This window comes from Oreochromis niloticus, linkage group LG9 (genome assembly GCF_001858045.2).
Source record: "Oreochromis niloticus isolate F11D_XX linkage group LG9, O_niloticus_UMD_NMBU, whole genome shotgun sequence".
NCBI classification, from domain to species: Eukaryota; Metazoa; Chordata; class Actinopteri; order Cichliformes; family Cichlidae; genus Oreochromis; species Oreochromis niloticus.
The window spans coordinates 7,159,882-7,171,753 of NC_031974.2; the positions used below are offsets into that span (position 1 = coordinate 7,159,882).

The window sequence follows — 11,872 nt, forward strand, 5'->3', positions numbered from 1 at the left end:
ATGGGAGCTAAAGATCAGGGTGATGGCAAGAAGACCCTCCAACCTGAAAGATTTGGAGCTCATTGCTAAAGATGAATGGGCAAAAATGCCTGTGGAGACATGCAAAAAGCTGGTCTGCAATTATAGGAAGCGTTTGATTGCTGTAATAGCCAATAAAGGCTTTTCTATTGATTATTGAGAAGGGTATGAATAATTCTGGACATGATACTTTTTGCTAAAATATAAATAAAACCTGAGAAATATTTTTTTCCACAATGATGCCTCTTGTACTTCGTCTTATTATCTTTGGGGAGACACCTGTGTCATTTCTGCTCAAAAAAGAACTTGCTTGTTGAACAAAAGTAACTTTAAGTCAAAATTTGGCAGGGGTATGAATAATTATGGGCTTAACTGTATATATATACAAAACAGGTATACATATATATATATATATATATTAGTATATATATATATATATATATATATATATATATTAGTATATATTTGTGTGTGTACCTGTGGCAAAACACTCACCTTTTTCTTAGCTGCTGGTTCGTCTACCTCTGTGGCCTCAAGGAGTTTCATAGAAGGTTTACTTTTTCTCTTAAGCACCTCTGGCTTGGGTAGTTGTTCCTCAATTTCCTTAAGTTTTGTTTGCAAGGTTTTTTCCCTTTCTGAGGAGGCAGAATAATAAAAAAAAAGGCTAAAGTACATCATAATAAAATTGATTAAGTTACATATTTTGATTAACAAATAAGCGACAATAAAGTAATATTATATTGGAGAAAAGGCACCTGCTAGCTTGATGATGGAGGCTTCATAGACCGGCCACCCGCCTTTTGGCTCCTTGGCGCCTTGTCGCCACTCCACCAAATAAACATCCTTTTCCTCCAAACCGTCCAAGTATTCCTCCTCATCAAAATCCCGAATGTGTTCAGTTGGCAGAATTGAGAACTTTCCATCTTCCGACCACTTAATTAACGCGAACATTATCCGCTTGTGTCTTCCCGTCTGTATCGCGGCCATTCCACTCACTGTCGGAAATTGCGCCTCAGAGGTCGGTTATATTTTAAAAAAAAAAAAAAAAAAGGGGAAAAAAAAGAAACAACAACAACTAACAAACAGATTTTTTTGCGCGTTGTTGTGTTGTTGTTTGGGAATATTTAAATATTTACTTTTTACGTATTACTTTTTATTTTATCTTAATTTATAAAAAGCACAATGGCAACGCGCATGCGCATACTCTGCTCCGCGCATTAACCTACAGATCTAGAACGAATACGCTGCATTTTTTGAATAATCTCTGGTGAGCATAGATTTCATAGAAAAAAAACCATACTATATTGTTTTAAGTGTTTACCTTTTTTCGATTAATCCTGTGACGTACAAAGACTGACGTTTTTAGGACTTTACGTTTAAGTTTTTAAAGTTTTTCTTAAGGTGTGCATTGCGCGTGCAGACCCTTTCGGAAGCAAACGCTGCAATTTTGCGAACTCCCTGGAAAACTGCTCGGTAAGCATATATTTCACAGTAACATGCTACATTTATTTTATATGTTGCAGTTTCTGTTTTACAATCCTCGATGTTTTCTTCAATGTAATTTTAATTTCATCAATAGGTCACATGTGAGTCAAAATGAGCGAGCCTCCTGGAAGTATTTCGTATAAACGTTATCTAACTGATCCTGAAGAGGAAATTCCTTCAAGAACCAAACGGAGATGGGCACAAAAAGAAAGGTGTGTTGGTAATGTAATATCCCTCACTCTTTAACATTAACGAATGCCATAGGGCCGCACAATCAATTAATCTAGTGGCAATCACTAAGGATGCCACAATTATGTAATCGTTCAAAGTGGCAAATAATCGTCCACTGCATGCTTAAGACGTTTGTTTGTTTTCTATCAAGAATAAACAAAGCCAATGTGTAATAGACATTTGGGGTTTAATACTCCAGAATAGCATTGAAGGATTTACAGTTAGTGTTTTCAGCTTATGTTCTTGTAAAAATAGGACATGCAGTTGCTTAAAACAACATAATTCTAAGTAATTTTTATATAATGTCATTAATAACCACAATGAAAATATTAAGGAAAAAATGACAATCTTTATAAATTACCATAGCATAAGGTACGATAAATGTACTCTGGCTCCCAAATGAATGATCTGGAGTTTTAAACAGCGAGGCTATGTCTAATCTGCTTATTACTGATCAATAAACATCTTTATAAGTGATCACATCTTTATCGTTTTAATAGCAGTTCACTTAGAGTTCAAATATAGCAATAAGCAATTTAGATTTTCTTTCTTGTATATTTTCTTTTTCAGAATTAAGGTTGCAGAAGAAGAACTTCAGAATGTTATCAAGGAATGTGAAAAGGTATGCCTTATGATATAATTGGTGGTTCAATTTGCATTTTTGTAAATTCATATATATATAAGTTGTTCTAAACCTTTATGAATTTCCTTTTAACATAAAATAATGTTGATAATCAAACAGTTGCTGGTCCATCTTGACATAGTATGGATATAGTATGAAATAACAATACTATGGAAGTCAGTAGGGACAAGAAACTGGTTACCAGCATTCTTGAAAATATCTTCTTTTGTGTTCAACAGAACAAAGAAACATGTTTAGAACAACTTGAGGGTGATGATTACCAAAATAAAGTTTTATTCCTTTTTCCTTTTTATCTTATCATCCATTTTATCATATCCCTTAGCATTTAATTACTTCAGTTATACCAAATAATAAATGACTGATTAATATTACTATTAATAAATGATCTTATTGGTCTCTTTTTAAGGTTAGTATTGGAATACAAACATTTTGGGTTGTTTGTAATAAAAACACTTTTAATGCATAAATCTAAATTGGATTTATCATGAATATTGGACTATAGATTTGTTGAAATAAGTACACCATAGTTAGTTGAATTTTCAAGTCAAGAAATGAAATCAAAAAGATCATTAAATTTCTAGACATTATTTTTTAAAGAATATTCATGAATTAGTGCATTGATAGAAAAAAATAAAACAAGTAATCATTGTTCTAATTATTATTTTTACAGTAATTTCTACTTTCTACTGCAATCATATATTCTTACAGAATTTATCATGAAAGAAAGCACTAAGCATTCATTTTGAGAGTTAATCTTGGACAGCCAAAGCCCACTTAAATTTTGGCAAGACTGAATGGACATGTCAAATAGTGCACAATTAGTGAATAAGACCAATTTCAAATGTCTGCTGTAATGTTAAAAAAAGAGATGCATAAATACAGTATATATATATCGGTGAGATATAATGTCTATATCTCACCAATATAGACATAAATGCGTCTATGAGTCCACTAGGCTGATGCTCTTACACTGAAGATTTGTAATGTGATGTTTACAGGACCCATAATTCTCACTCTCTCTCTTCTCTTTTCAAGGAAATCCCAGACACCCTTCCAGAAGACAGAACTCTGCCGATGACTAATGATGAAGAGTGCACTGCAGGTCCTGTTCAGATAGAGGTCCCAGTGGATTCAGGTCAAACTAAAGAGCAAAATCAACTACTACTTCTGGCACTTAAGCTCAAACACAGTTTGACCAGTGACTGTCTTGAAGATATCATGAAAATCCTTAATCTTGTTGGTGGCAGTGATTCAGCGTGCAGGACAAAATATTCATTTTACAAAGCTTTTGATGATACAAAAGACATCATGAAAATCTGTTATGTGTGTGAGCAGTGTAGTAATATAATGTCAGCTGAGCTGGACCAAGTTCATTGTGTTCAATGCAACATCACCTATGACAAAGCAAGTAGGTTTACCAATAACTTTTTCATATACCTCTCCTTGGAAGATCAAATCAAAAATCTCTTGAGAATGCCAGGAATTACAGATGAATTAATGAGAAGGCAAACAGAAACATCTACTTCTCTCAGTGACATTTGTGATGGTTTTTTGTATCAGAAAGCTTTAAGTGGTTCAGAAACGGCCCTTCAAACCCTCAGCTTAACATTTAGCTGTGATGGTGTCCCAGTTTTTAAAAAGTCCCCTTGTAGTATTTGGCCCCTTTTATGCACCATTAATGAATTGCCATTGAAAACAAGACAGGATAATGTACTCCTTTGTGGACTATGGTTCGGGGATGAGAAGCCTCACATGAGAAGTTTCTTAAAACCTTTCATTGATGAGTGTGTGGACCTACAGGACAGTGGTTTCACATGGGAAAATGACAAAGGCGTTTCTGTCAATACAAAAGTAATCCCTCTAATTCTAATGAGTGACTCAGTTGCCAGACCTCTGATCCAGAATTTTAAACAGTTTAATGGTGAATATGGATGCTCCTACTGCCTTCATGAAGGAAAGGTAGTTGAAAAAGGCAGAGGATTCACTCGTGTATATCCTTTTCAGAAGGACATTCAGCTCACTGGTATATAGGTAGGTCTACAAAACTGTTAGATGAAATGCTTTTAAAGATTAAACCGCCATGTAATGTACCTCGTGTGCCAAGGTCTGTCACATTGAGGAAATTTTGGAAAGCCCATGAGTGGTATATGTGGCTCTTTTATTATAGCTTACCTGTACTAAAAGGTGTATTGCCAGAACCACTACTGAATCACTGGTCTAAACTAGTCAAGGGAGTATCCCTTCTGTTGGGCGAAAATATAACCAGAGAGCAGATTACTGAGTCTGAGGCACTTCTAACAGATTTTGTGAAAGACATGGAGGTATTCTATGGGGAAGCTAATCTGTCTTATAATGTCCATCTTTGCCTCCATTTACCAAGAAGTGTAGTTAACTGGGGGCCTTTGTGGGCTCATTCCGCCTTTGTGTTTGAGTCTTACAATGCTAATCTACTAGACATGATCAAAAGCACTCAAGGGGTTGCGCTACAGATTGTAAAAATGTTCTGGCTACAGAAGGCCTTACCATTTTATGGCCAGACTTTACTGAAAGATGCCTCAAATGAATGCAAGGAGATATTTGAATCTCTAACAAGACCTAAACAGTTAAAACATGTAACTCGCACACATGGTATCACTGCACTTAATCATCCTAAAGTGCGATTAATTAGGAGGGATGACTATATGGCACTGAGTCGTTTTGGGGTACAAAGGAGCAGAGTACAGTACTTTCAACGAATCATTACAAATGGCGAGGTGTTTCACTCAGAAGATTACAGTCGTGTACTCAAACGTAATTCATTCACTGTTATGTTGAATGATGATGATCAAAATTTCTTTAACATTAAACGATTTGTATTATGTCAAAATGAAAGTGGAGAGACGTGTTATGCCATTGGAAGATTCTATGAACGAGCAAAGCATAGTCTCTGTGCCTCAAATCCAAGTTATTTTGAACCAGTATCAAAACGTCTTGGGCATCTGACAGGTATTCTTGCTGCAGAGATCAAATGCAAATGTCTGATCATTCACACTGAAAAACTAAAAGTTAATTACATTTTTAGAAGCATTAATCAGTGTGAATTCCTTAAATAAGGTTAAACATGAGAAAACATGATTTTTTTCAGTGCCATGTGGTATTTTTCTGAAGTGATTTTGAACCAGTTCATTAAAAAAAAACATACATAATTAAACATTAAATGGTAAAACGTCAAATATACATTACATTAAGTCATTAAGTGCTATATATTGCATCATTAAAGGAACACTCCCTCAGAGTTAATACGTTGAGTCTGACCATTTTGGAATCCATACAGTTGATTTGTATGGTGATAACACTTTTAACATAGCTTAGCATACATCATTGAATCCGAAGGGACCGTGAGCATTGCATTGAAAAATGACCAAAGACTTAATGGTCAAACTCAATTTTTTTTTATTTCGGGGGGAGATCGAGAATGAGCTTATTTCCAAAAAAAGTGGACTGTTTCTTTAAGTACTATATTGTATATAATGTCAAAAACTAAAGTGTACATAGCAGTTGTTGTGTTTTGTGTACTGTATCACTGATAAATAATTTCAAAGTCAAGTGAATGCTAATATTGTGTGAAATACTGTAAGCAAATGAATAAATAACCTAATTCTTGCTAGACCTTTGACTCTGTTTTGTTTGAATCCAACTGTTTTTGTAGATGTGATTAGATGCAGATGTTGTTACTTTTATTATTGTTATTATTATTGCACTAAATACATTTTAAATAAGGGATACTTTGATATACATTCTGCTGTAAGGTTGGAAATGTATTTTCTTGAACGCAAATATATTTTGAAATGTATTTTGGTTAGAAAGAAATATATTTTCAATTTCAAAAATATATTTTTGGAGCATCACAAATACAAAATATATTTACCATATATTTTAAATATATTTTGGCCGGGAAAAATGTATTTTTTTACCGTATGGGTTTTAGGGTGCTGAAAATTTCGAAAGATTATTTGAGGATGTCCTAAGGGGTAACTACAGGTGCTATTTACAAACGGATACAGCGAGGTAACATCCACATAACCGATTCTCTCCCCAGGGCCTGCAGTGCAGCACAGCTGTGCAGGGCTTGTACGCCCTCCAAAGAGGGCATGGCGGGGGTTCAAAGGTTCTGGCGCTTCGTAATGTTTGAGAAAACTAATTACACTCTGATCAATATGCTTTAACTCGATCCACTCGTGCTCCCAGATTGTAACAAGACACACATTATACTCAGTTCTCAATTTAGCGAGTCTTTCTTCAGTGCGGCTGTTTAGCTCTGCAAAAGTTAGGTCTAACAAGGGATTAATGTCGGCCTGATTTGAAAAACACTTGACACACCCATGAAAGTAACACCCCAAAAATTCCCAGACATATGGTTTATTATTAATTAGGGCATATCCATCTACATAATAACTACCCAGCTTTTTTTCTCCTTGATTTAGCGCATGTCTGATAAAAAACACCTTGCGTGTACGAGAGATATTCTAGCCATTGAATTGAGGCAGAGGAAAATGATTTGACCTGATTACGGTAATTTAGGGGACATGGTATTGCTAAAGAATTGGCTGGCATGAAGTTTGATAAATAGGTTTTCAGGCAGGCACTTGCAAGTGTGTTGCGGCTGAAAGGATCTACTCCTGTTTCTTCAATAAACCCGTTTCTAAACAATTTGCATCCCTCAGCTAGAATTTCAACATCGTTTTCGCAGTATGACAGGGCCTCTTTCATGAAATTGAAGGTACCAGAGCTGACTGAATCATACCATTTGTAAAAATCATCCCTGCCTTTTGTTGTCATTCTCTCTATGCTGTAAGCTGAGGGTGGAGGGTAGGGGCCTACATATTTTAGAGTTTCTCTGGAACTGAAAGAGTGAGGAAAGAAACCCTTTACGCTGTCTGAAAATCCCATTGCTTTTGGGATACCTGACAGGGGCATAGGGAGAAAGCAGCTGGAATCCATGTATCGTTGATTAAAGTCTGGGTCTGTAAAACTGATCACTTTGGATCCTTGCATAATTAAATGTGGTTTTACCCCTTGTTTAGCCATTCGGGATAAAATAAGGTACCTGTCAAAACCTTTTGCATTATGGGCGATAAAAATACAGCCCTTAAAGAGTGGACGTCTAAAATGAGCGAGAAACTTTTCCGCACAGTCCTCACCAACACAGTTCCAGGATTTGCCGTCTAAAGCTTTCGTACAAACCAGAAAAGGAGTGTGCTCACCGGCTTCATTTACAAACATTTCAAAATCATAAAAAATCAACTTGTTGTTGTGTTTTGTCTCGCGTTCTAAAACCTGCATGTAGCACTGATGCGTTTGCTGATCAGTAGAGATTTCCTGGCGACAGATTGGGCATTTACTCTTAGCACATTTGTGGGGTTTACCTTTTACAGGAATATAATAAAGTCTGGAACACTTGGTACATTTTTTATAGAGATCGCAGTTGCTGGCGAGTCTTTCACGCCTCTGTAGGAGTTTTTTATGGCTCTCGAAACAATAGGAAGAACGACAGGTGCGATTACAATCGCTACACAGAATAGGAGAGAGGGAAAGCTCGCTGCACCGAGGCTGCATGCAGACTGAACAGCGAGCATGACAGAAGTTCGATAACACGTGGTTATACCCCGTGTAACAATGATTACATATATAAGCTGTACCCATAAATCCTTTTAGATTTTTGATAGCATAGTAATGATTGTCAAATAAAAATAAACAAAGGGTTTTTTCTGTATTTTGCGTACTAGTTTGAAATTTACAAAGGCTGTGATCGTTTTCGTTACGGTAAAATACTATAATTTTACATCCGAGTAACATTTCAAATGTAATTATTTTATCAAAACCCACCGGAGTTTGATCATTTAGACCAGCTTTTTGTTGAATTTCTCTACCGAAAACCTCTGCTTGTTGATCATTAAAATCGGGGTGCAGAAGGTGGGCAAGGCTTATAGCAAAACATAACTTATTTGCGGGGTTATGAACAATATATAAAAAGCGCCTCTTTTTTCTGACAATCTCATTGTTCAGTATGTGACTAAGATGTCTTTTTCCACTACCGGCTGGGGGTCTAACGATCTGAGCTACAAGCTCAAGTGAGCCTTCACACATAACGGACCAATTTGACTGAACGGTTCGCAGGAACAGATTTTCAAATTCACTTAAATCACAATTGTCCCTTAAAATGACTGAAACATTATTTTGTAGCTGTTGGCCTATCAATTCTAATTGTATAAGATCACCTGGACGTGCATGGGAGAAAATCCTGCTTGTTATTTCTCGGGCACCGGCCATTATACCTTCATAATATTGGGCGTAATCAGGTATATCGTTTGGAGGAGGAAAATTCAAAATTTCTCTAATTTCAACGTTATTAAATTTATTTCTAACAATTATATGCGGCTGTGATGAATTGCTGGAACACCCCTGCTCTGGATTACCCCCTTGTTGAAAGGAGTGATCGCGAGCATTGTTTACTGGGGGAGAACTGAGCAAATGTGGACTATTGTTGAAACCGCTTATCAACGGTGGGGGTGGACTGTGGTCAACAGACTCACCGCCTGGGCTAGAGCTGTGCGAATGCTGGCTATCATTAAAATTATTTTCATTTAACCTGTTTATTTGACTCAATAATTCTGGAGGTATTTGAACCTCGTGCTGTATTCGTGCTAAGGCTTCTAAAGCGCTATTTAGAGCTGCGAAAGGGTCAGAAGAGGCAATGTTTTGCTGAGAATGAGCCTCATCATACTCGAATCCTAAATTCTGGGGGGCACTTTCACTATGGGCTAGTTGTGCAAGAGCTAAATCAATCAGTTCTAGAGGATCGCTATTATTATTGATCACCTCAGGCTGTTCATGATTCTGCGGAGGTGTATTCTGTGAATGATGGGCGTTTTCATTTAACCGGGCTAACTCTATTTCTAAAGCAAGAAAGGGGTCTGGAATATCTTGTACCTGGTTGTCCATTGTTTTTTTATTGTTTAACAAAGAATATATTTAAAAAATAAAATAAAAATAAAAAATAAAAAACAATAAAATAAAATAAAACCTTATTATAAGATGAGTTGCACTAATTCAGCGAACAGAGATACAGCTCGAAGAGCGATGGACGCAAGCTGGTTTCGTTGTCTGCGTCTTTGCCTTGTGCTCTTTGGCCTAATGGTCCTCCTACGCCTCCTTCTGAGATGCCCTATGAATTTAAGGTAAGATACAAATCAGTTACTGGTGTTTAATAGAAAAGGAGATAGTTTTTATAAAATGAGAGAAAAAGAAAAAGCGAGAGTGACTGACCTAGATTGGATCTCCGAGGCAGGGGCTGTGGATGTCTTGGCCCCGGTGAAGGAAGAGAAGCTCCGAGACCGAGACCGGCACTGGGCGCGTGTGCCACGAACAGTTGCTCCCTCTCCCGGGCGGTTAGATGCAGGTTTTTCCCCGAGGGGCGCTGGGGAGGAGAAGCTCCGACGCCGGCACTGGGCGCGTGTGCCGCGAACAGTTGTTCCCTCTCCCGGGCGGTTAGATGCAGGTTTTTCCCCGAGGGGCGCTGGGGAGCTGAAGCGGTGCGAGCCCTTGCAGAAAGCAAGGCCTGCCTCTCGCGGAGAGACGGATGTTCTTGCCTGTAGCTCGCTCTAAAACCGGTGGTGGTGAAGAACTGGGCGAAGAACTAGGTGAACTCGAAAAAACATAGTTGTCCAAATCCGATATGTCTGAAAAAGTTTGATAAGTTAAAAAGAGGGTTACTGTTTTTGTTTTTCTTGTACAATTAACTGTTAAGAGGGAGAAGAAGAATGAAGCAGACCTACCGATTTGATCGAGATTATCCAAAAGCGAAGAATCAAACAGTGTCACGGTCGGACGGTCCTTTCCGGGCGACCTTGCTTGGGTTTTTGTTTTGTGTGCGTGTTTGCTTCTCCCTCTCTCTCTCCCCGGTCCTCGGGCTGTTTACAGAAGTGCATGCCGTGGGAGAGGCGTGGCCTGGCGACTGTCGTCATTGGGAGTCCCTCTTCACTGTTACTGGCCCACCTGTAGCTGATTACCTGACCAGCTGTTGGTAATCATCCCTCCCGGCTAGAGAGAGGTATTTAACCTGGACTCGCGGCGACAGTCGACGTGGGATTATTACTCCGAACTGGTATAGTCCGTGCGAGCAGTGTGTGCTTGTTATTCGGCTAGCGTGTGGCTAACGGTGGTTTTTCCTTCTTCCTCCAGGAGGAGCGAGCGGAGAAGCGAGTTGGGGAGCACACACACTAAGGGAGTTAAAGCACGGAACGCACTGGGAGCAAGGGACGAGCACGATTGGAATATTGCACTTTTGAGGGAATTGTTGGACTTGCCTGCCTGTTTCACTGTAAATAAACGCACTGTGTTTATGTGAAGAAGAACCGCGCCTGGGTCCCTCTTTTCCATGACAAACAGGCTTATTTCAGAGTCTAAAAAGAAATAACAAGGAGTATTTTAAAAACAGGAAATACAGTAAAATATAAGCATTATATGAACAAGAGTAAGAAAAAAAAAGAGGTACCTGAGGAGGACATGATCGCTGCTAGTGTACTCAATCACTTTTTAGCTCTGAGTGATAAACTGGAGCTTATATATATATATTTTTTAAAGTGTATTACAGGTGTTAGACTACCTATTTTCTGGATGGCTTTGAAAAGCTTTTTGAGAGAAAATGGTTAAAAAAAAAAAGGAAAGCAAGAGTAACACTTACCGATTGATATGCACACAGGTAAAAGTGCCACCAATTGTCGAAGTGGTCTGGAGACCGGGGTATTATTGTGGATTCGGTCTGAGTGGAGGTAGCTGTTGAAGTGGTCTGGAGACCGGGGTATTATTGTGGATTCGGTCTGAGTGGAGGTAGTTGTCCACGCGTCCGAAGTCAGACGGCTTGTGAGAGAGGACGCCAGTCTTAACCTGAGCGGGGGGATCATGAAAATCCAAGCTGAGCGCGATTGGGTGAGCGGGGTGCGAATGGAGCCGCCCCTTTGTTATGTGATTGGCAGCGGGGCAGTAAGGTTTACCTGGGAGGCGGAGTTGGTCTCGGGCGCAATCTTTCAAACGAGGTAAACAGCATTCTAAGAGGAGCCAGGGAGCGAACAAGAAGGAAAAAGATGCTGCTCTGGCAGCGGTTGCGGGATGGGGTGATAGCGAAAGGAGAACTTAGACTCTGAGCGGAATTTGGTTTCAGGATTTTCCCTCTGTTATCGAATATAAGGCTTGGGGATAGGAGGGTGCCTAGAGGTTATTTCTAGGGGTTTTGGAGAAAAACGCGGAGGGTTTTTGAGGAGTTTCTCCCTGCTTATTTGCCTAAGGATCGGTTGGGAGCCGCGGAGATCGCGAGTGTTTTTTTGTGACTCTGAGTTTGATTTTAAATTTCTTTGTTCGGATTAAACAAATGCATATAAATTGAAATAAAGTTTTCCCCCAAGGGATGCACCCTGTATGTCTGGCCATAGTGAACGTTACAAAAGCACAAGTTTAACT

At 38.6% G+C, this 11,872-nt stretch overlaps 1 protein-coding gene and 1 long non-coding RNA gene across 2 annotated transcripts; one reads left to right on the plus strand and one right to left on the minus strand.

The window, feature by feature from the left end:
* The first annotated feature begins 1,182 nt into the window (after nt 1–1,182).
* On the plus strand, nt 1,183–4,417 carry LOC112847888 (uncharacterized). Its single transcript, XM_025910497.1, has 4 exons — nt 1,183–1,491; nt 1,598–1,715; nt 2,305–2,356; nt 3,413–4,417. The coding sequence occupies exons 2-4, from the start codon at nt 1,615–1,617 to the stop codon at nt 4,406–4,408; spliced, it is 1,149 nt and encodes a 382-aa protein (XP_025766282.1). The 5' UTR covers nt 1,183–1,491; nt 1,598–1,614; the 3' UTR covers nt 4,409–4,417.
* A 4,990-nt stretch (nt 4,418–9,407) lies between these two features.
* LOC112847905 (uncharacterized) lies at nt 9,408–9,920 on the minus strand. Its single transcript, XR_003221740.1, has 2 exons — nt 9,683–9,920; nt 9,408–9,581 (listed from the first exon to the last, which is right to left on the minus strand). It is a non-coding gene; the product is annotated as an uncharacterized LOC112847905 (long non-coding RNA).
* Between the last annotated feature and the right edge of the window lie 1,952 nt (nt 9,921–11,872).

Excerpts from the sequence above, each read along its gene's own strand:
- LOC112847888 (XM_025910497.1), top strand. The coding sequence starts at position 1,615 with ATGAGCGAGCCTCCTGGAAGTATTTCGTATAAACGTTATCTAACTGAT. Across the intron at positions 1,716-2,304 it reads AGATGGGCACAAAAAGAAAG|AATTAAGGTTGCAGAAGAAG; the intron begins GTGTGTTGGTAA and ends TTTCTTTTTCAG. Across the intron at positions 2,357-3,412 it reads TTATCAAGGAATGTGAAAAG|GAAATCCCAGACACCCTTCC; the intron begins GTATGCCTTATG and ends TCTCTTTTCAAG.